At 41.7% G+C, this 22954-nt stretch overlaps 3 protein-coding genes across 3 annotated transcripts; 1 reads left to right on the forward strand and 2 right to left on the reverse strand.

Moving 5' to 3' along the window:
* Positions 1–1959: 1959 nt before the first annotated feature.
* On the reverse strand, positions 1960–7842 carry nptxrb (neuronal pentraxin receptor b). The gene is made up of 5 exons (XM_058382006.1): positions 6947–7842; positions 5754–5991; positions 4817–5058; positions 4062–4241; positions 1960–3336 (listed from the first exon to the last, which is right to left on the reverse strand). Exons 1-5 carry the CDS (start codon positions 7631–7633, stop codon positions 3103–3105), a joined length of 1581 nt encoding a protein of 526 aa, XP_058237989.1. The 5' UTR covers positions 7634–7842; the 3' UTR covers positions 1960–3102.
* Positions 7843–8413: 571 nt separating this feature from the next.
* polr3f (polymerase (RNA) III (DNA directed) polypeptide F) lies at positions 8414–11858 on the reverse strand. The gene is made up of 9 exons (XM_058382007.1): positions 11688–11858; positions 11325–11442; positions 10948–11015; positions 10791–10858; positions 10581–10693; positions 10361–10504; positions 9727–9834; positions 9456–9647; positions 8414–8942 (listed from the first exon to the last, which is right to left on the reverse strand). Exons 1-9 carry the CDS (start codon positions 11741–11743, stop codon positions 8865–8867), a joined length of 945 nt encoding a protein of 314 aa, XP_058237990.1. The 5' UTR covers positions 11744–11858; the 3' UTR covers positions 8414–8864.
* Positions 11859–12248: 390 nt separating this feature from the next.
* On the forward strand, positions 12249–22932 carry dzank1 (double zinc ribbon and ankyrin repeat domains 1). Its single transcript, XM_058382004.1, has 21 exons — positions 12249–12497; positions 12892–13061; positions 15218–15371; positions 15804–15933; positions 16043–16085; positions 16231–16319; positions 16714–16796; positions 16963–17080; positions 17289–17402; positions 17705–17800; positions 17891–18013; positions 18091–18255; positions 18340–18532; positions 18739–18842; positions 19232–19315; positions 19409–19517; positions 20052–20131; positions 20337–20420; positions 20554–20681; positions 22090–22164; positions 22362–22932. The coding sequence occupies exons 2-21, from the start codon at positions 12953–12955 to the stop codon at positions 22519–22521; spliced, it is 2241 nt and encodes a 746-aa protein (XP_058237987.1). The 5' UTR covers positions 12249–12497; positions 12892–12952; the 3' UTR covers positions 22522–22932.
* Positions 22933–22954: the final 22 nt, after the last annotated feature.

Here is a 22954-nt window from a genome sequence, read left to right on the forward strand (position 1 = left end):
ACCATCAGGACTCTAACATGATATTCCAAACACACACTTTAAGAAAATAAAGGTTCCTATACACCAATCAGCTATAACATTATGAGCAGTGACAGGTTAAGTGAATAACACTCCTCATCATGGCACCTGTTAGTGGGTGGGATATATTAGGCAGCAGGTGAACATTTTGTCCTCAAAGTTGATGTGTTAAAAGCAGGAAAATGGGCAAGCGTAAGGATTTGAGCGAGTTTGACGAAGGGACAAATGGTGATGGCTAGACCACTGGATCAGAGTATCTCAAAAACTGCAGCTCTTGTGGGGTGTTCCCGGTCTGCAGTGGTCAGTATCTATCAAAAGTGGTCCAAGGAAGGAACAGTGGTGAACCGGCGACAGGGTCATGGGCGGTCAAGGCTCATTGATGCACGTGGGGAGTGAAGGCTGGCCCGTGTGATCCGATCCAACAGACACGCTACTGTTGCTCAAATTGATGAAGAAGTTAATGCTGGTTCTGATAGAAAGGTGTCAAAATACACAGTGTATTACGGGTCAGGGCTGTTTTGGCAGCAAAAGCGATACTAACACCAATATTAGGCAGTTGGTCATTATGTTATGCCTGATCAATGTATGGTTTTTTGTCAGCGTGTATGGTTTTGTAAAGAATCGTTAACATTTATGGAACGCATCCATTGCATCAAAGGTTCTCTGAAGTGGAAAAAGGTTCCTTAGACTATATAAATGTTCTTTATGGTACTATGGAGCCATTTCCTCAACAAGCATCACTGTAAAAAAAAAAAAACAGAAGACCTTTTTTTACTTTTTCCTAACACATTTATATTTTTAAAGTGAGTGTAACCTTTTGGCATTCATCACCAAATCCAGAGCTCACCATAAAGAGACAGGCAGATGTTGACTTTTGTAACAAATATAAAGTGAGGAGGATGATGAAGAAGGCAGAAGAATAACTCCGAGATGATGAACGGAAATCACTGGGGTTGTTGAGTCGCAGAATCTACTATTAGAAGCTTAAATAAATATGCCTGTTCACAAAGCATCATGGTGATAGAGGAGCATTTCTGATTTCTTGAATTTCTCTGAATTTCTTTCTAGGAATTCTTGTCAAGATTGATGACTGATGGCATTGTGATAAGTTCAGAGACAGTATAGCTCCGATCTGGGTTGCCTCTACCATGGGTTGTCTGTAAATTGATTTTTTCACAAAATAGGATGATCTAAATATATTGAGTAATTCTTCATTTCATTGTCTGTACCACTTATCCGATCTTGGGTCACGGGGAGCCTGTGCTTATCTCAGGCGTCAAGGCAGAATACACCCTGGACGGAGTGCCAACACATTGCAGGGCACACACCACGGGCAATTTAGAGACTCCAATCAGCCTAGAAGCATGCCACAGTGGGAGAACATGCAAACTCCACACACATAGTGAGTGGGAATGAGATTCAAACCCACGACACTGGAGGGGTGAGGCGAACGTGCTAACCACTAAGCCACCGTGCCGCCAAGTAGTCTTTTAAAATAGAAATTGTTGTTCATTTTCATGGAGTATGAATAAATACCGTATTAGCCGGTTATGCTATATGACTTTTGCAGGCAACTTTTAAGTCAAATCCACGCAGAAAAGGAAATGGTACTGCTGAAAGCTGTCTTTGAAATGGTCTCAAAGCATGCTAAATATTGGATGAACACTGATTTGTAATTCATTTGTACTTTAATTGTGTTTAACTTCAGATATAGATTTTAGACATTGAAAATGTCACACAGCACGATCCAAACACACGTGTTTGCATACTGCGAGGACGTCTGTACTGTATCTCTTTGATGAGCTAGGCTAGCGTTCAAAAACCCTTCTTTTAATCTGTGTAATCCTATTGTTTTAGCACAAAGCCCATCAGATTATCTTCCCCACATCAACTCACACACACACACAACGTTCCAAACGAAGAAATTCACTCCAAAGCAGATCGTTTCCCATCATTGTTTTTTTTTTTTTTTGGTTTTTTTTATATATCATCCACATAGTTCACAAGAGAATCAAAAAAATCCATTGCGGTGCAAACAGTGTACGGATAAAGCGCTACAGTGACATCACAGCAAGTCGCCAGTGTCTAACAGCCAAAGAGGCAAAAGTAAAGTGGGCGTGTCTACCCAAGCAAGCACTTCCTCCTGCTCTCCTCACAGCATGGTAAATAAATAAATAAATAAATAAATAAATAAATAAATAAATATCAGTTTACGAAATTAGAAAATGGATGTCATCTGCTCTATACATTAAACACACTGATATAATGCTTAAAAAATGATTCTAGCACAAAATAATAATACTAATAATAATAACAATAATTATAATAATAACAACAACAACAATAATAATAATAATAATAATAAACAGCACTAATTTTAGAGGAAAAAAAGGAGCAAATAAGAAACTCAAATTCATACATATCTAGAATTAAAAATCCAATTAGGAATAGAAACTGATATTAAAAATTCCTACAAATATCTGTGTAAATCATACACTCCGATAAAGCATTTATTCATTATATAAAGAACAGAAAGTCTAAGTCATACCGATTGAGTCGTTTATTAAACAAACACCACAAAAAATTCGAATGTAAAAATTATAAGCAGAAGATCGAGAACATGATTCGAAAAAGTTATGCCTAAACGTTACACGGCAGAAGAAAGAAAGAAAATGGTCACGCAAGGTCTGAGAGCGAGAAATAAAATCGATTCGGAATCAGACGCTTGCTTCTAGTAAGAGTGCAGTGAATTTTAAGTCAAGGCCGCTACAATCACAGTTACACCGTCAAAAAATCAAAAAGGAAAAACACACGGTCAGCAGGGAAGGATCCGGAAGGAAAATATTGATCTTACAGAGAAACGTGTGGAAATGGATCAGTGTGGGAATGACGTGAGGGGACATCACACCCGCTACAAGGCGATTACACACACACAGGAAGATACACAGTGGCTTTTAAGCACTTCGCAGTTCCGGTCATTTGGCTCTGCAGATCCTTACACACACACAAACACACACACTGACATGGAGCGTGACTGGATTATGAATAATGTACCACAGTGACCATTCCAAATAAACACATCCCTCATTTCTGGGGTCCAGTGTCACTGGAGCAGGGATCTACAGGCTCCTTGGTGGCTCCTCCGAAAACGTCCACGTCTCGATCTGTCCACGACACCACGTTCCCCGGCAGCACAGGCTCACCACAGGCCGCCAGGGTGTTGATCTCAGCTGGCGACAGGACACGGTCCCACAGGTTAAACAGAGACAGCTCACCCACCAGAGCTTGGGAGGCATCAAACTGTCCTCCCGGCGTGTCCTGAAGCACAAGAGACACACGTTTACTGGAAAGTTTCAGACAACTTCCTTCCTAATTGAATCATTCGACTTTGTACTGTTCCAAGAAATGCTAAAAACATGCCACTGATTTGTGTTACAGAAGGTTTGCACAAAAGTGTCCAAAAGTGAAACAGAAGACAAGACGGGTTTCAAGATTTCATTCCAATCCGGCTGAAATGTAACCCTGCGTCCTCTACGTCTACAGCCTTATCTACTTCTAGGGGGAAAAAAAATCTGCCAAATGATTAAGAATTATTGTTAAAGAGCTCCTAACATCTCGTTTTCATTATCCGCAAGATCACCTGAGGTAAAAGTCTCTCCCGAGCCTTATCTTCTCTTCATGCCACTGATCATCAGTGAGGAAGCAACCACTGATTCGTTCACTCTGTGGCTTCCCAAATTTAAATCGATGACATTTCATATGTAACAATATAATTACCACAGCATGATATTTACAGTGTGAGGAAATGTCAGTTAGCTAGCTAGCTATGTTTTCAACATGATCAGGAATACCTGATGATCATGACCATGATCGTAGGCAAGGCAAGATCATAAATTAAGCTTTACCAAATGATATGTTGTTTTGGGTGAATTATATTGGACCAAATCTGTATTCTCAAAGCAGCAATACTAGCATATTATCAGCCATAGCCATATCTAAAAGTTTTTCCTTCCAGACTCTTTATACCCCACGGTATACCTCACCTGTTCTTGCCCCAGAACCAGCACACCCCCTGCCCTGATTGGATGCCATGCTGACAGCCCTTCACCCCGCCCCTTGAGCTTGCCCCCTTGATAGGCCTTCCAGACGCCATCACGAAGAGTCCAGCTCACACACACGTGCTGCCAGGTGCCAGGTGGGAACATCAGGGGTAACTGTGCAACCTACAGAGGAGGGGGATATAACAAAATTATGGTTTAACATTAAGGTAAGGACTGGAATTGGTTGAGGACCGGACTTCTTTGCTAGTATGCAGTACGGTCCCTTGAGTCCCTTTACTTGGATTCTTCCTGATAACCCATCCTCTGAATGGGACACCAGTTCATTTTAGGGCAAACATTCACACCTAGGGGTTAGCAATCCATCTACTGCTATTTTGACCCCAGAAGACACCAACCAGACCTTAGGAATGAACCAGGAAGTATGGAGCTGTGAAGCAGCAAAACTACCTGCCAAACCACGGTGTCAACTTTGTTGATAACCACATTAGCATGAATCAAATTCTTTTCTCATTGTAATGTTCCTCTTTAAAAGTGAAGCCATGCTGAGTGCTAGCTTGCTTCTATTGCTAGCTCAATGCTCAGTTTCAGCATTCTTGGCTACCTCTCCTGATCCTCTAGTTAAGTTTGTCCAGTAGTACTAATATGTGCATGCTATTAAACAAGAAGTTCATACTATTTGTATTCCCTTATAGAGGTATTTAACTGATATTGAAGCCGTGTCTCGTCACGTGTCCCACCTTAGCATTAATAAGCAGCTCGGCTGGATTATGGACACCTTGCAGGAGGACGAGCTCGTTGGGCTGCTTGTCCACGGCGTACGAGAACGGTGTCCCGATCCCGCTTTCGGTCGCCTTCAACCACATGCAAGCCGTGAAAGCGTACATCTCCGGAACGTTCCGTCTCACCAAGCCATACATGTAGTTGGTCCGCATGGGGAAGGAGAGCTTGTAGCCCTGTGGGAAACTCTGACCGGTAAAACCTGGGAGGAAAAATAGCAGCCATGTTACGATCAAGTCACTAGTCAGTTCCAAATGATGTTCTTGCTTTAGAGTATCCCAGTGTAGCATGCTGATATGATGATATACAACACCTAAGTTTTTGCTAATCATGGTCACATGAACATATCAATACATATCTAAATCTCACATCATCATCAAATAGTTATTGAATTCTCAAATCTGATTGGTCAGAAGGGGGGCGATTACTTTTCAGCGGCTCAGTTCTGGCTACAAGGCACAGGTTTATATACTATAACAGGCGGTTGTTCTAATGTTATTATTTCTATGGTAACAGCTAGTATTGTAAGACTAACAAGGAACAAATGAAAATTGTGTTGTGGTTTAACAACGAAAAATGTATAACAATTTGGCTTGAGGTTTTCAGTAAGGAGTCTCCAGTGTTAGTGTCACAAGAGTAATATAACAAGCTGCATTTTTGTCTGATGAACCTCAAGCAAGGGAAACATTTTGATAGGCTATTGAGGGAATATCTGTTTCCTAGCTGCTATAACATAAGTCATAAGGTGATTTGATATTATTATTATTATTACAATCTCGTGGTTTCTTTGTCATGTTTGGAGATTCCTGTTGAACTGCCATTTGGATAGATTTTAATTCTGACACCCCCACCATCACCATCACCACCACCACCACCACCACCAGATCAAGTCCTCACTTTGCTCCAGCTCTGAGATGCGCTCCTGCAGCGTGCTGATGCCCTGGTCGATGTGCTGGTGGTGGTTCTGTGTCTCCTTGCGTAGGTTCTTTCTTTCCTCCTCCAGCTGCTTTACCTTCTGCACGAGCTCTCCGCCCACATCCTCCACCCGCCCACCAGGCTGGCCCAGTGCCAACCTCATGCCAGTGGAGCCTGCTGCCACCTCCGAGTGGTTCAGCAAAGCAGGCACCATCTCCAGCTAAGGGCCAGAGAGAAAGAGAGAGAGAGGTTACATATCCCAGGTCTCTCAATTAAACATCATTTCCCATGTTAGCATGTTTTGACTGCAATAACATGTACAACCCTTAATATTTTCTGCCTTTTCCTTATCCGTTTGACTCCTGAGCGGGACTTCTGCATTTCAGACCGGATCGGATGAAGGCGTTAAATTTGATTCGTCTGATTTGAACATTGGATCAGATCCACTGTACAAACCGGAACTTAATCCTGTCTGTGACTAATGGATCATACGATAAGTGAAAGCCAGGAAATGAGTCAATAACAATTTGGCTTGGCTGCTGAATATCTCACTCCTAAGTGTAGACAAGGTGACAGCTCTGTCTCACACACAAACACACACAAACGCTTATAATTTATGCATGTGTTTTTCTTATTATAGAATTACAGGGAAAATATTGAGTTCAAGCACTGGAGTTACATTAGCTATAAACTAGTTGCTCCAAGAAATCGAAAGAACCTCTGAGGTTCTTCTGAAATCCACTAAATCAATTTTTCTCTATTTTATTTATATAGCCCTTTTATGGTGATTAAGCAGCTTCACAGAAATCCTGGATAGATTTTGGAATCCCTTGTGAGAAACCTGACTCCAAAGAGAAGCCGTCCTTATCGATGATAGTGGGATAATTCACTATTATTCTTTCACTACACAGCCCTACACTACAGAATAGATCTAAAGCATTTCTTAATAATCCTGGATTACAAATCACCCCAAAATGAATTAATATGTAGATTGTGGAGGGAAAACCTTCTACACGCGTACAGTATAATAAAGTGGGACCATAATAATATGGTGTAGGCCCAGTAAGGCAGTGAGAGATTAGTATAATATAGAAATGTTTGGAAATATGTGATATGCAACATTATCATAATAAAAATACTATTAGGCTACAGGGTTATGGATCTAAGCCTTTTACCTCTAGCTTCTCGATGCGGTCTTTGAGCTGGAGGATGGCTCTCTCGAGCTCCTCGACAGCCCGGGCGGTGTGCAGTTGTGCGGCGGTGGACTCCCGCACGCCATCCCCGGCCATGAGACGGCGCCGTGCGGGCCATGATGTGGCGGCTCCGCGCTCCGTCACGGTGCGCTCATCCAGCAGCGCGCTCTCGCACTCGGCGAGTTTGCCGGTGAGCTCGTCGATCGTCTTGCGGTCAGCGGCGATCTGCTCGCTCTGCAGCGCCACGGTGCGCCGGAGCTCCTCGGCGGTCGCGCTTAGGGCACTCCAGTCTTCTTCGTCGTATTCGGCCTGCTGTTCCACCTCTTTGTCGCGTCTGCGGCGCTTCATCGCGCATTCACCGGGCGGTACGGGCGAGCACAGGAGGCGGCTGAAGGTGAAGCGCTGCGGACTGCCTCCGGCGCTCAGCTCACCTAGGAGCGGCGTTTCGCGGCCCGTTCCGGCGCCCGTCAGAATCTTCCTTTCGCTCGTGTCTGCACCGTACAGCGCACCCAGAGAGCCGCTGGGGACTGGGGACGCGGTGCCGTTGGCGGCCGCGGGAGGCTGCAGGGCGGCGGCCGGGGCGCGCGAGTAAACGCTCGCCACGATGCACACGAGCGCGCCGAGGAACGCGAGAGCTCCGGCCCCCGCCACGATCGCAACAAATTTCATCTCAGCAATTACCGATTTTAACTCGTGACGCAGGCCCCTGCAACGTCTCAACAAAATCTCTACGAACCGCGTTTAGATTTTAAAAACGAAAGGGAAATCCTGTTATGCGTTTTGCTATTTAATCTCTTCTGATTGTCCTTCCGTGGATTGTGGATATTTTTTAAACGACTCCGTGATGAAACCAGCTCTCCTGCCACGGCCTGCGCGCCTCGTCACTCATCTACGCTCTTTCTTCTCCTCCTCCTCCTCCTCCTCTTACCTTACGCGTTGCTAAGCACCCGCGCACTGGTTTCCATGGACACACGGCGAGGGATGCTGGAAGGCGTAAACAGGTAAACACGAGCATCTTTAATTGGCATGAGCAGAAATGATGTGAGCACCTTGGTGTCTGTACACACACGTTTTCCTTTGCTGAAGTGTTATTCTCAAATTTTCCAAAATTTGTGTGTGTGTGTGTGTAAAGCTTTACTTTAGAAAACATATATGTACCTTAAAAGATCGGTGATTTAATGTAATATTACCGAAAGCAACCAATTCCTGAAATAGTGGCCTATAAAATGTTGAACAGGGTCACACACAGCAGATGCACAGCTGGCACAGGAACAGGAGAAGCTGGCATCTGTGGCTGGGGATAAAGACATCTCCGCTGACCTCAAACTGCTGAAACTGGAAAAAAGTTTCTGGGAATTGATGATGATGATAAACATATGACCTAACTCGTATTCAGTAAGTTGCATGGCACCAGTTTCCGATCATTGATGACTGATTACAGAATCAGGGTTTGTTTCGATCCCAGTCTTTATTATAAGAAATTCAAAACTTAACAGTTTATACTGTGTTCACTTACTGATATTTCTTAAAAAATCCCAAGAAGTAACAAAGAGTTTGGATATTAATGAATGAGCACAGATCTAGAGGAAATGTGTAACTCATTTACAACCTGTTAATCAGCTGCGTGTTTCGTGTAATGCTGTATCACGTGTATCAGAGGAATTTGATTTTAAGGAGAAAAGGAACAGAAAAGGACCACTGACAGGATAGTTTCCACAGTACAGCTGCTGTTTCTTATTCTTCTTTCTACACATTCATTTCAAATATACTGTATCAAACCTTTGCATGTTGTAAATAAATAAACATATCATTTGTTGCATCAAATCGTTGCAAAAAAAAAAAAAAAAAAAGTATACAGCACTTTCTCCACAGAGAAAAAAAAACACAATCCAACAAAAGGTCAAAAGTCTAGCCACTCTCCCATGTACACGCAAGTCGATGGTGAGATTTCCCCGCCTTCGTGGCAGTCGTGGAACACCTGGAAAAAGAAAAAAAACCCCAGTCTTCAGAATTCCGTGTTCAAATTAGATACAGATGTTTAAGCAAGTGTATTTTGGACCCTTACGGGCTATACCTTGTTTCACAGAGGTGCCAATACTTTTGTGCAGCAAGGATTGCTATAGTAAAAAACTGATATTTAATAATGAGCAATTCTGTCTATTTTTAAGCCATAGCCCCGCCCACTTGTTTTCTATTAACTCACAGGATAATGGATATCCAGCGTCCTGTCCCCTTCACTGAAATGCCTGGTGACTGTTATTAGCCCAGTAAGTGGAAAAAGGTGAAATGTGTATTTATTTTTTTTTTAGGTATCAGAGGAAAGACTGTAAATGCTAAACCATAAATATTGGCACCTCTAGCTGGCGTAAAACTTGGCTTTACCAATTTTGCATCCAGGAACTGCAAGAATTCCTGGCTTTTCAGGGTGACTAGCTTCCATAAATGCTTACTCTGTGCTCACTGTTTGAGTGTTTGTTGGTGTAACGTTTACCGGGCAAAGACCGCAGGGCGTTTTAACCAGGCCTGTGGGCTGGATGATGGCGTTTACACCCCTGTAGAGCTTCATCTGCCCGTCCACGCAACCTACTGTGCCCTCTTTAGCCGCGATGATGGTCATTTCTACCTTCCCGTCATAGATCAGTGTGTTCAGGATGGTCTCGATGTCCTCCATCGACAGATCCACCTAGACAAATACACGAATATTACCGTGACTCCAACATTCATTTCATAAAAGTGGAGCTTTAATATGCATATGGTCATGCCTTGCTAATTCCCAGCTCGCAGATGTACTTCCAGACTTCATATGAGGTGGCGAATGAGCTGTTTCTCTGCACCATCGGACTCTGTTTACTGTCTCTCGCTGCTTCTGCCTGGAACACACACACAAAAAAAGTTTCGCAGGCTTTCAACACACTTCCTCCTGTTTGGCTTTACTCTTTTACACCTGTATATTATAATGATTTCTAATCCCACTATCCTTCGAGTCTGGTTCCTCTCAAGGTTTTTGCCTTCACATCATCTCAGGGATACAAATGAAAAGACTTTGAGCATGCGTAATTTGGGACACCGGCATTGACCCACTTAATTCATTCTTTTCTTTACATTTAGGTCGTTTTACATTTTCACACAGACTCTGCGCCCTGCGTTTGGTACAACTAGGGAGACAGAAAGTGTTTTAGACGCTCATATTCAGTACATGATATCAAAACACTTGTTTACAACCACTTACAATGAGCATTCAGTGAACATTTAAATGTTTCTCTCCTTTTTTATCTGCAGACTCACTGTGTTTCTGGTGTGTGTGTGTGTGTGTGTATGGCCATGTGGTACATTGTCTATGCTCATTGCTATCAGAGGATATTGCTGATGCTTTATAAGTTTTATGATTTTCCTGACCTTACTCTGCAGGAACTTGAAGCACTGCTGGTTCAGAACTTCCACAAACTCAGACTCGAAGTCCTGATCGCTGTACCACGCTCCTCCTGTAACAGAGCGGTCCGGCTGCAGGTTGTACAGCATGTACACCTTCTTCTTCGAGGCCTGGATGCAACAATTAAAAGCTTCAAGTTTGGATCTGGGAACTCCAAAACAGCACTTTCTTATTCGATCAACTCACTGCGACAGACTTGACAGCTTTGATCAGCTTTTTGCTCTCGAGGTTCTTTAGGATTTTGTTGATCTCGGTCAGGGGGAGGTTGCTTTTATAGCGGATATCTCGACTCCAGATTCCTGTAAAGACACGAAACTATCACAAGAGCTATCTTGGTAAGACTTTTCTGAATAGACGGAGCGTGTTTCAAAGGAAAAGGATATTTAATTCCTTCACCTTTATTCCCCGCATCCTCAATGATCTGGTAAACGAGCTTCTCCTGGTTGTCAGAGCCCTTCATTTTGCTTAAAAAAAACCAAAACGAAACCATAATACATCAGAATTGGAAATACACGCCTGGACGATGTGCTATTTTGTGAAGAAGTGACTTTACTTTGCTGACTGATTGTCCTTTAACCGGTACAACAAGCCATTGCTGTTTCTGAGGAGATCCAACTGGCCCTGTGGGAATAAAAGCGTACAAGGATGAGCAAGAATCCTACAGATACAGGGATCAACGAACCTTTGTATTGTTGCCGTAGATGTATGTATATATATATATATAAAAAACATTCTAGATTAAGGGCCAATTTATTAGGTACCCACTTAACAGGAGCTGGAGTTTGTGACTATCTATCTAGATAGATAGATAGATAGATAGATAGATAGATAGATAGATAGATAGATAGATATTCATGATTTGTGTTGTTTTCATAGGGCCAGTGAATGCAAATTTTTAAAAAGTTGATAAGTGATTGTCAGATGATTTACCACAGACAGCAGCCGGTTGATGGCCATGGCCCTCTGCTGAGCCTCCACATGCGGCATGTCATTTTGGATGACCTGATCAGTGATTCCTTGTGGAAATTGCTGACACAGCTCCTTTATTCTTAATAAACACACACACACACACACACACACACACACACACATTAATCCTGCTCCCTTACTGCACTACATACCACAAATGTCAATGCATGTATTCAGGAAAACAGGGATCCACCAACCGAACCATAACATAACCATAACTCTGTACTTTGAATATTATATCACATTGTGCAACAAAACTCCAACAGTTTGGTCCAAAATAATGCAATAACATTTCTAGATATATTAATAATCCACCCAACTTACCTGTTTTCGATATCCACAGCATCTGTGGACTCCTTTTTAACCTTAACATCCGTCATTGTTGGTGTTCCATATAAATATGATAAGGCAAGACGTTATAATTAGCACTACGCTAGCAAAACTACTCATTTACTTTAACATAGCAGCGTGTGTTTTTCTTAGCAACCCGTTTTCTTCTTGTAAACCACACCTCTTCAGGCGAAGAACTAAATACTAGCCAATCATAGTGCAGAATTCTATTTCAAGATGAGATTTCAGCCAATCACATTGGATTTTACGGAATACGGGTGGGGAAAAAGGAATAGGGCATTTGCAGCGTCTTGCTTGGGTCCTTCCGGGTTAATGCTATTGGTGGCGGACATATTGCCTGTATAAAAGTCGTGTCAGGAAAGGTTTTTTTTTTGTTTTGTCTTTTTTGGGGGGGCTTTCTAATTGTATTTTGTGCCCACATAATTTTAATTTGGATTGACTAAAAAAAAAAAAATTAAAAAATTAACTTTTTATTTATTTTTTTTCATTAATAGTCAACCGCTACGAGACTATTCACACAAGTTACTCTGCTAGAAATAGTTCTGTTAGTAAGACATTTGCGTGAGGTCTGATTTTTTATTTTATTTTAAAAAATAAATAAATGAATTAAAGTTACTACAAAAAAAAGTGACTGAAATATTACACATGGCATAAATCTGCTGTTAATTCAGACGTATTGAGTATTTAATATTAAGAGTTGCGGTTGCTATGGGCGACGCGTTTGACCAATCAGAGTGCGTGTTGTTGTGCAGCCGTGTTGATGAAGGCGTCACTGGATACCAGGTAAACGCTTCTCTTTAAAAATGATCGTAATTTATTGAGAGTTAAAAATGGATCTAATGCCAACAAAGTTCTTCAATAAATGCGATGCATGTGGTTTGAAATGATTATACTGAATAAAAACCCTACAATGGTGCCAGGGTCTATCCAGAGAGCACTGGGCATGGACACTAATCCTGTTCTCATAACACCTTGTAATCCTCTTGTTGTTGATAAATAAACAGAATAAGTCTTCTAGATCATGAGAAGAACCCAGTATGTCAAAGGGGAACCAAAAGTTCTGAATCTCTCTGATTGCTTTGGAGATTTGATTTGTTTGGAGGGATGATGATGTAGTACATGGTGAATGGTTAATGTCACTTCATCGGTCAGTCTGTCAATGATATTTATATCCTAGGTGAAGGCTGGGTGATAAAACTATAACTTTCCCTGGATATCACTGATCTGAACGCTTCAGGATGACTGCAGGTTCTGTTGTGGCTCCATTCATCATTCCCATTCGGATTCCGACTCCTGGGAAAGCCAAGCATGAAATAGACACCAATACGCCCATCGAGATCAAGTCAGGTGAGTTGTTTTTTTTTTCTCCCAATACTGCTCTTATCATGTTTATATTTTAATTTTTTTTTTTTTTTTTTAAATGGCAGCATTTTGTTAGCAGTGGTGTGAAAAGTACTGAGGAATCATACTTACGTGAAAGTGTCGCTAGAGGTAGAGGGTTTCCAGACTAAACATACTACAGGCCTTAAAAAATGCTGCTGTTTTAATATGTATTAATAAGACTTTTTAAACTGATTAAATCAATTTTCCTCTGGAAAGGAACTTTTATTACTCAGAAAACATCATTCTGCCTGTAGGTTTCCTGCTCATATACACTATATTGCCAATAGTTTTGCCAAATCATTGTATTCAGTGAAAGGAAGTCTTAATGCTTCTGCTTCATACCAAGACATTTTGGACAATATCATGCTCCCAACTGTGTGGGAACAATTTGGGGATGACCCCTTCCTCACAATCTCTGCTCTAATTCATCCCAAAGGTGTTCTATCCGGTTGAGGTCAGGACTCAAAAACACTCATCCATGTCTTTATGGACCTTGCTTTGTGCACTGGTGTGCAGTCATGTTGGAACAGGAAGGGGTCATCCCCAAACTGTTCCTATAAAGTTGGAGAAAAAAGCATGAAATAGTCCAAAATGTCTTGGTATGCTGAAGCTTTAAGAGTTCCTTTCACTGGAACTAAGGGGTCGAGCCCAAACCTTGAAAAACAACACCTGAATACACAATTTGCTAATGAATTAATCAGAAGTAAAAGATCCTGTAAATATCCAGCATTCGCCATTAGCTAGAATTTGACTTGCTGCCTAGTATGTAACATACTGTATCATGGCTGACCCCGCGCTCTGACCCCAACCTCCAAGGATGGGACATTCGAAGAAAGAATTTCACTGTGATGTAATGTATATGTGACAAATAAAGGCTATTTCTATCCTATTAAAATGTTTCCTTTTTTTTTTAATTCTTTAGCATTTTGTTTGATTTTAAAATTAAAGAGAATGTTCAACTTTGACCTCTGCATATGCTGCCTAATCTTATTTTACTTTGTTAGCATATATGCTAACAAAGTAATATATGATAACCTAGTGTAAAGGCTAGTGTAAATCTTCGTGTGATGGCTAGCTAGTTTAAATCCCTCTCACATTTGTTGAGTAAGCTGAAAAGTTTAAATATATATATTTTTAATCTTGGGTGAATCTTCTGACTCGAAATTATACTCCAACAACAACTTTTACCTCCGAGTTTTTGCCCTTTTACCTCAGCATATGTTGCCGAATCTTATTTTAGTTTGTTAGCAAGTCAGCTTTTAAAAATGATATATTAAATTGGCTAGGTAGTGTATATCATAGTGTAATGGCTAGCTGCTGTAAATCTTTTTTTTTTTTATTATTATTTTTTAATTTGTTGAGTAAATTAAAGAGTTTATCCCTTTTATAAACTTGAGTGAAGAATGTGGTTTAAAGCTACACCTTCAACTACAACTTTTACCTCAGAGTTGTTGCTAACGTAATGCCTGGTGTAAATCCTCAAGTAATTGTAATGTAAAAGCAAGCTGGTTTAAATCTTTTTCACATTTGTTGAGTAAATTGAAGAGTTTATCATTTTTTATCTTGAATGAAGAATTTTTATCTATACCGACAACTTAGCTTGGTATCAAGCCAGCTATTAAGCATGCTTTCTAGTTAGCTAGCTAATGACTAGTGTAAATTTTATTGTAATGGCTAGTGTAAGTCTTTCTCCTATTTGTTGAGTAAAGTGAAGACGTTTTAGCGAATATTAAATAAAATAAATTGTACTTCTACCTCTGCGTGAAACCTTTTTTAGTTTGTTAGCAAGACAGCTAATAAGCATGCAAGTGGCTAGTGTAATGGCTAGCTGGTGTGAATCTTTCTCCTATTTGTTAAGTAAATTAAAGAGTTTATTTATTTTTATTTAGTTCCGTGAATTATAAGAAGCTATACCTCAAACTTTCACCTAAGAGCTGCTATACTTAGCATCATTTTATTTTAATTTGTTAGCATCGTTAGGCAGCTAGCTAGAGTAAACCATTCTTTTATAGTAAATTGAACATACACCTTAGACTTCAACTTTTGAGACTTCAGCTATTTTTCTATTGCACGGTGTGTAAGAGATAGTGATGGGACCTTTGGTCCTTTTTATATTTCAGACAGCCCTGATGTGAGAATCTTCTACACCCTGGATGGCAGTAAACCGGAGTTGGTGCGAAGGCCAGGGCTCGGGGACAGCAGCACGCTGAGATACACCGAGCCCATTCGTTTACCCAGTGGCAAAGTGCATGTCAGGGCCATGGCTGTGACCAGGTGCTGTGTAAACAGAATATAATTGTTTACTTAAAAGTTTGAGAATGCGTGGGTTATTCACAACAGGACTGTGGAATGAACTGGAATGCTGTATAGGCTGTATCTTTCATGGTTTTAAACTTGTATTAAACATCTAGTTTGACAGATGTTACCTTACATTTATTGTTTCACTCTATTCTTGTGTGATTGAGCTCACTTTGTTTGTTTGTTTTTGTCTTCTGGGTACATTTTTCTGGCCCTGAAATGAGCTCTAGCACAGGAGCTTACGAAGGATCGTCAGTGCTGGCCTTTGCAATTGTATTAAAAAACTTTTTATTTTTTTATTGCTGGTCACAATAGAGAAAATGAAGTCTTTGGAAAACTGGTGTTTTTTGAGGAGCACAGTGACCGTTGTTTCTCAGATGTTTGACAGATGTTTCTCTTCTGCCTCAGCGATGGAAGACAGAGCGCCGTTGTTACAAAGGTCTTCGTGGTGGATTGTGTGCCATCTGAGCTCCAAGAACCCCCTGAGGACAATCAGGAGAGCTCTGCAAACCGTTTTGAGCAAAGTGACTTCAAACATGTCAGTGTTGCTCTTAGCCTACCTTGTATTTTAACCTGCTGTTAAAGATCCTGTAAATTTATGTAACAGTGGATGAGTTTAACCCAGTGTTTTTCTGGATGTACTTCAGGAGCAGGTGAATGGTGCTGGAGATGTTTCTGCAAAACTTTTAGGTACACCACAGTAGTAGTTCTGACTATCACAATGTATCTATAAATTAATAACAACACCATTGTAATTCTTCTTATATTTTTAATGTTTTTTCTGAAGAGATGGGATATCTGGTGACTCGTCTTTACATGTTTTGTTCTTTGTTAGACTCCGCACGGCGCACTCGAAAAGGCCCGCGTTTTCTGCCCCAGCGTTTACAGAGTGCACCGGTAGCCCCGCCCACAAAACGGCCACAGGTAAGAATAACTGGGTGCCTTTCACTCAGGGCACAAACCGACATGTGTGTGGTGAGGACGTTCCCAAAAATGCCTCAGGCTCATCTTGACGCAGCACTTAATGTTATAAATGAAACACTCTCGCACATTCCATCATGTTCACGTTGACAAAAATATAACATATAATATGATGATGCTTCACACCATTCTATTGGTGATTATTTACCTTAAACAGCACCTCATGGAGAGTGTTCATTACTTATGTAGAAGCCAGGTAGAAACACTGACATCAGCTTCCTGTTAGTTGGATGAAGACTTTCCTCACTTAGCCACTTCATCAGATAAATGCTCCTATCTGCTGTGTTTTATTACACAAGATATTATTATATGTATATTCTGTTTTGTACTGTTTCAGAGTACAGGAGATGGAGATGGCCTGCTGAAAAACCTGAGCAGCACACAGATATCTCGCCTCCAGAGAGAAACCGATTTCCTCAGGTGAGAGAAAGGAAGAGTGGCGCTGATGACATAAAGGAGACATTAAGAAGGGATGGTCTTTCATCACCATCATCATCAACAACAAAAATATTGAATTTAGGTGAATAAACCTGTAGGCTGTTGTATCACGTGCATAAGGTGTTGGTCTGGTTCTCTGAGCATGCAGGTGTTATAAGTGTTTGAGCCACCGGCCCTCAGACCCCTTCGCCCGGTTCTGTCTGCATTGCGGAGCTCCGGTGCCACCGATCCCAGGACAGAGACTACCTCCTACTGAGGGGGGGCAGGTATGTACAGGTTTGCTTTAATGGACAGAGGTGCAGGTTTCAGCCCTGCACTACATCAGTCATCTTTTTTCCCCAAAGTCGTAGATACCTGAGAATGTACTGGTGTTCCTATTAAAGTGACATCAGTGAGCGTGTATAGAAAATCTATGTCTGCTGCGGTAGCTTCAGATATCTAGTAATTGTGTCTGTTTGGATGTGTGTTTTCCAGATGATCCTGTGTGTGCAGTGTAAGAGCATGGTGCCAGCGAACACGTCCTCATGTGTGGTGTGTGAGGCTCCTATTTCCCCACAGCTTCAACCACAGGCCAGCCTGAGGCTGCAGGTATACAAGACTGAACACACACACACACATTATCAGAATATCTCTATATACAAGAGTGCACCGAAAACATCCATATAATATAGCTCTAGAAAACATCAACATGACACTTCACACACCTACGTAAACTGTCTCTAGTAACCTGAAATAGTCTGCATGCAGCTGCTGCATAGCTGAAAATAGCTCCCACACACTCACACTCGCTCTTTATATACCTGGATGCTATAAACTTTACAATTTAAAATAAAGAGTTGCACCGAAAGAAATGTCCACAATCATCCGGTGAGCTCTTTCTGCTCTCGTAGGGCAAACTGATCTGTCCATCATGCGGCACAGGAAACCCCGCCCACATCACCTACTGTGTGACATGTGAGACCAGACTCAAGTCTCAAGCCAGCACTGTGAGATGTTTATGCTAATCAGGTTATTCGTAGTTAATATGTTTTGAGTTAGAAATACAGATCAGATTTGTCTATTATTCTGTTCTCTAGCCTGTGTTGAGCGGACAGCGCGCTCCTCCTCTGCCCTCCTCGGAAGGGAAGATGGTTCCCTGCTCCAAATGTAACAGAGTAAACCATTCAGATGCTCGATTCTGCGACTGGTGTGGTGCCAAGGTGATCACGCAAACCGGTTACAATTCAGAAACGTTTTACTCAGTGAAATGTAAATTAATTTTTTGTGCTTTCTCCAGCCTGGCCACACAGCCAAGTATCTGACCTGTTCCAAATGTGGAGCAAGCAGCCACCCGTATGCTAACTTCTGTGGAAGCTGTGGCGTGTTCCTGGAAGGTCCGCCCCGAGGGTCTGGCAACAGTTTGCAGCCGAGTGCGCGAGAGGACGCGCTGGAACCCGAGCAGGTATAACACACACCTGCCACACCTTGTGAGTGAGAACTGAGTTAAACATTTCCAATAACTTGTTTATAAAACCGCTTTCTTTAGAGTTCATCTACACGTCATGTCCCGGTAGCGAGCGTGATGAGGGGTGTGGACGCACAGACCCAGACTGCTGGCCTCTTTTACCCCTCCAGCACTGATCTGCAGAAGCGGAGCCAGCAAAGAGAGGCGGAGCTTAGCAGACAGGGGCAGATGAGTGACAGGAAGCTTTTACTCTCAGCGGTCAGTCCTGGACGAGGTAACACCACCGTTATGTCCAACACAGTACACAGTATTTTTGATGTTAGAAGGCTGCTAGGAATTCTGGTGCCCCAGAAAGGGTTGATCATCACAACACCTACTATCGAAAGTTTTTATTTTCTGGCGGTCTCATTGTTCCTCTTCTATGATATTAAGTATGTGTATAATACTAATAAATATTCACTATGCCCCTGGTGTGTGTAGGATTCTGGAGGAAGCAGCTGGATCACATCTGCGCTCACCTGCGCAGTTACACGCAAAACAATAGTGAGTTCAGAGCGCTGGTTGGAGAGCCACGGATGGGCAGGGTGAGACCCCAAACAAACCACTAGCTTTTTTCTCTTTTTGCAATATGAACAAGTATAGCCAAAGAACATCATGTACTTTTTTTTTTTAATCAGTTTTTAGTTTCTGTTGCCAGTTACGCTAGGCCAGGTTAATAAGAGAAGAAAGTACAGATAATGTTACAAAGAAACCACGAACTCCTCCTCCTCCTGAATGTGAAATTAATAATATTTTTATTTTTGCTTATTTTTGTATCCTGTCCACCCTCCATATTGAAAAGTGTATCACTGGACATTTGGCTTAATGTAATAACATGGCTTCCTTCATTACTAGGCAGCTTATAAATAGCACTTGATCCAGCACAGACAGTTAGCATACCTACACTTGTTCTGGATATTTTTGCCTTTTATAGCTGATCTCTGCTGCGATTGAAGAGGACAGCTATGAGGTCAGCCTGCGTGTTAACTTCGTCCTGGCTCCTCCAGACAGATCCAGGGTAGCTACATACTTTACTGGTTATTTTTTCATGAACGGCACATCCAAAATGTTGTATATGTGGTACATTGTGTGTGTGTGTGTGTGTGTGTAGTCATCGCCAGCAGGGCAGCTAGATGGATCGTTCCGTGAGAAACTTAATCTCAGTGATGTTACTGAGGGGAGGAGCAAGCTAACCACCAGCCAGACCAGCCTAGCTACATGTACGTATAATAAATTACACTAAATACTGTATCAGTGCTAAGTATTCTTTGAATGTGCGTTACGCTAACATCTTTATCTTGTTGGACAGAATTCTAGCTGATGCAACCTTTTCTGCAATATCAATCACTTGGGCGATTTTTTTAATAACTATTGAACTCGCTCATCCATGTCTTTATGGACCTTGCTTTGTGCTCTGGTGTGCAGTCATGTTGGAACAGGAAGGGGGTCATCCCCAAACATGTTCCCACAAAGTTGGGAGCATGAAATTGTCCAAAATGTCTTGGTATGCTGAAGCATTAAGAGTTCCATTTACAGGAACTAAGGGAACTAACGCCTGAATTCAATGATTTGGAGGGGTGTCCCAAAACGTTTGGCAATGTAGTGTATCGAAGACTCATTTTTTTTTAACTAGGTTGAGTAAATGCCTTTTAAGTCATGTTACATGGCTAAATGCAATGTATTTTGATCAGCTTTGTAGAAAAGTAAAGAAAATGAGCTTGGGTAACTTGAAATGTATGTGTTTATGTGAGCAGTGAGTGAAGCCACAGCGCCTGGAACAAGTGCTAGGAACCGGAAGAAGAGCTGCACTTCAGCTACAACTGAGCAATCACCGGTTAGTACTTGTCTCTCTCTCTCTCTCCCTCTCTCTCTCTCTCTCTCTCTCTCTCATTTTCTCTCTCTCTTTCTCTCATTTTCTCTCTCTCTCTGTCTCTCTCTCATTCTCTCTCTCTCTCTCTCGCTCTCTCTCTCTCTCAAACACACTGTCTTGTATACCTGCATAAGATGTCACAGACACTATTTTTTTCTTGTCTTCACAGGTGTCCAAAGACAGCCTGCTACTGAGGGAGGTGGGGCCAGAGGGGCGGGGCCGAATCTCAGTGGTGGAGCAGCTCTTGGATGAGGCAAGAATTTGTTTATCACCACTCCAAACCCATAGCACATTCACACAACGTTGGTTACAAATTAATGATTGAAATACAGCATTAAGAATATATATATATATATATAATTTTTTTTTTTTTTTTTTTTGGTCAGGGTGCCAACCCGTCATGCCTGGACAGCCACGAGCGTCCACCTCTGGTTTCAGCTGTGCTAAACGGACACCATGACGTCATCCCTATGCTGGTGCAGAAAGGTGCAGATGTTGACCAACTTTCAGGGAAGTGAGTAACTTATCCTGTTGCTAACGGAATAACGATGCTAATGATGTAAAGACATTTCTACACTTTAAAAAGATGCTAAATTAGTATAGCGTGATTACTCCGGCTCGAGCTGGAGGCGTACTGTGCACAAATGTTTTGGAGATGTGGTTGAGCCTAGAGGCATAAATTATTTTATATAATAATGAAATCCTAAAGGATGCAACATAAAATGTCACACAAGCGGGAGGTTTTTTCCTTTTATACAGGAACATGAACATACAGCATTCACTCATCCTTAGTAACTGCTTGGTCATGGACTATATTTGTTTATATTTTGGGAAATTGCCAAATGACATACTGTACACAACACACTTAAACTATGCACTATATACAGACTAGTGGATGAATTTTAGAGGGTTAGTATCGTCTCAAATGGAACACTAATTTTTTTACTAACCAGAAGGATACGCTGTTTTCCGAACACACTCAGCTACAGTTGCAGAATACAGGGAATTGTTAAAAAGCTTAAAAAACATTTTAAAGACACACAGGAGTGTCGTCTGCCAGCAGCACCTGCTAGCCCCGCCCCCTTTTTTCTGTCGAGTAGGAGCATCATCCAGGTCCTGGAAATGTCTTGTTTTGAATTTTTAGTATGAACAAATGACCCACTCTATTTATTCTACACGATGGTGTAGACTAGAACACACATAAACTATATTGCCAAAAGTTTTGGGACGTCTGCCTTTACATCCACATGAAAGTAATATGGAGTTGGCCCGCCCTTTGCAGCTATAACAGCTTCAGATCTTCTGGGAAGGCTGTTCACAAGGTTTAGGAGTGTGTTCATGGAAATTTTTGACCATGCCTCTAAAAGTGCATTTGTGAGGTCAGGCACTGATGTTGGACGAGAAGGTCTGGATCACAGTCTCCGCTCTAATTCATTCCAAAGGTGTTGAGGTCAGGACAGGTCAGTCAAGTCCTTCACACCAAACTCACTCATCCATGTCTTTATGGACCTTTCTTTGTGCAGTCATGTTGGAACAGGAAGCGGTCATCCCAAAACTGTTCCCACAAAAGTAGGAGCATGAAATCGTCCAAAATATCATGATATGCTGAAGCATTAGGAGGGCCAAGCCAAACCCCTGAAAAACAACTCCTGAAGTAAATGATTTGGAAGGGTGTCCAAAAACCTTTGGCAACATATGTGGTTTGGGATGCACCTGATTTCACTACTGTTGACATAGCACTGTATGTAATCTACATGATCTTGTAGCTCTTTACCATGGAATGGAATGTGTGGGTGTGTGAGACCGCTAGAAATGATTTTGTTCACCTGGACCAACATCCCATTATGTCAACTAAAATATCACCTTTCATACAAATGTAACTGCTAATAAAATATCGAGTAATGATGAACATGTCTGTGCAGGAGGAATAACAGCGCCCTGCACGAGGCTGCAGCTTCGGGGACCGAAGGCTTGAGGAGTGCGGAGATTTTGCTCGGGTGAGAATTTAACTGACACAAAGTATTTTTTTTTTTTTTTTTTTTAGATTTTGCTTAATAACCTGTTCAGCTCAGCCTTTATACTGTGAAGTTCTGTGCTCTTGGTAGTACTGATGTTTCGTGACCAACGAATGCCGTGAACATCATGGACCAGAACTAATCTAACTGCTGGATCTTTGATCCTTTTATGCATTTAGATGCAACGCAAGTTTGAGAACCCTGAACAACCACGGTCAGACACCGTACAACGTGGCCGAGGCTTCAGGCTGCAGCTCGATGCTCTCACTATTATCGGCTCACGGGGGACGGGGCGGGATCAACACCCGGAGCTCCTCTGGACTCGACACGTTCTCTTAAGTAGCCAAGAGAAACCAGCTGAATATGTGGACTCGTTTGTGGCACAGAGAAAAACATAACATAACATCTGGAAAAACATAATTTCTGTTTTAACTTGAGATGACCTATTTAGGACCGTTATTTTTTCTCAGTTATTTTTGTATGAATGCATGGCTCCAGATTCAGCCTAATGTGCGAATTCCTGGTATAAGTTCTCACTTGTACAAAGAAAACATTCCAAAAGTGTTTCCAATTCATAATGCAGATATTCCAATCAGAGTATCTCTGATTCCTGGAAACCCCCCCCCCCCTTTTCCCCCTAGCTCACATTAGTAATGGTTTGCCTGGTGTGAGTCAGTTTGAGGTTTTGATTATAGAAGTGTTTACAGGTATGTGATTAGTGAATAATGCCATTCTGAGGTGTCCTGCTGGTAAGAAGAAAATAAATCACAAG

The sequence above is a fragment of the Hemibagrus wyckioides genome, linkage group LG27 (genome assembly GCF_019097595.1).
Source record: "Hemibagrus wyckioides isolate EC202008001 linkage group LG27, SWU_Hwy_1.0, whole genome shotgun sequence".
Taxonomy (NCBI): Eukaryota; Metazoa; Chordata; class Actinopteri; order Siluriformes; family Bagridae; genus Hemibagrus; species Hemibagrus wyckioides.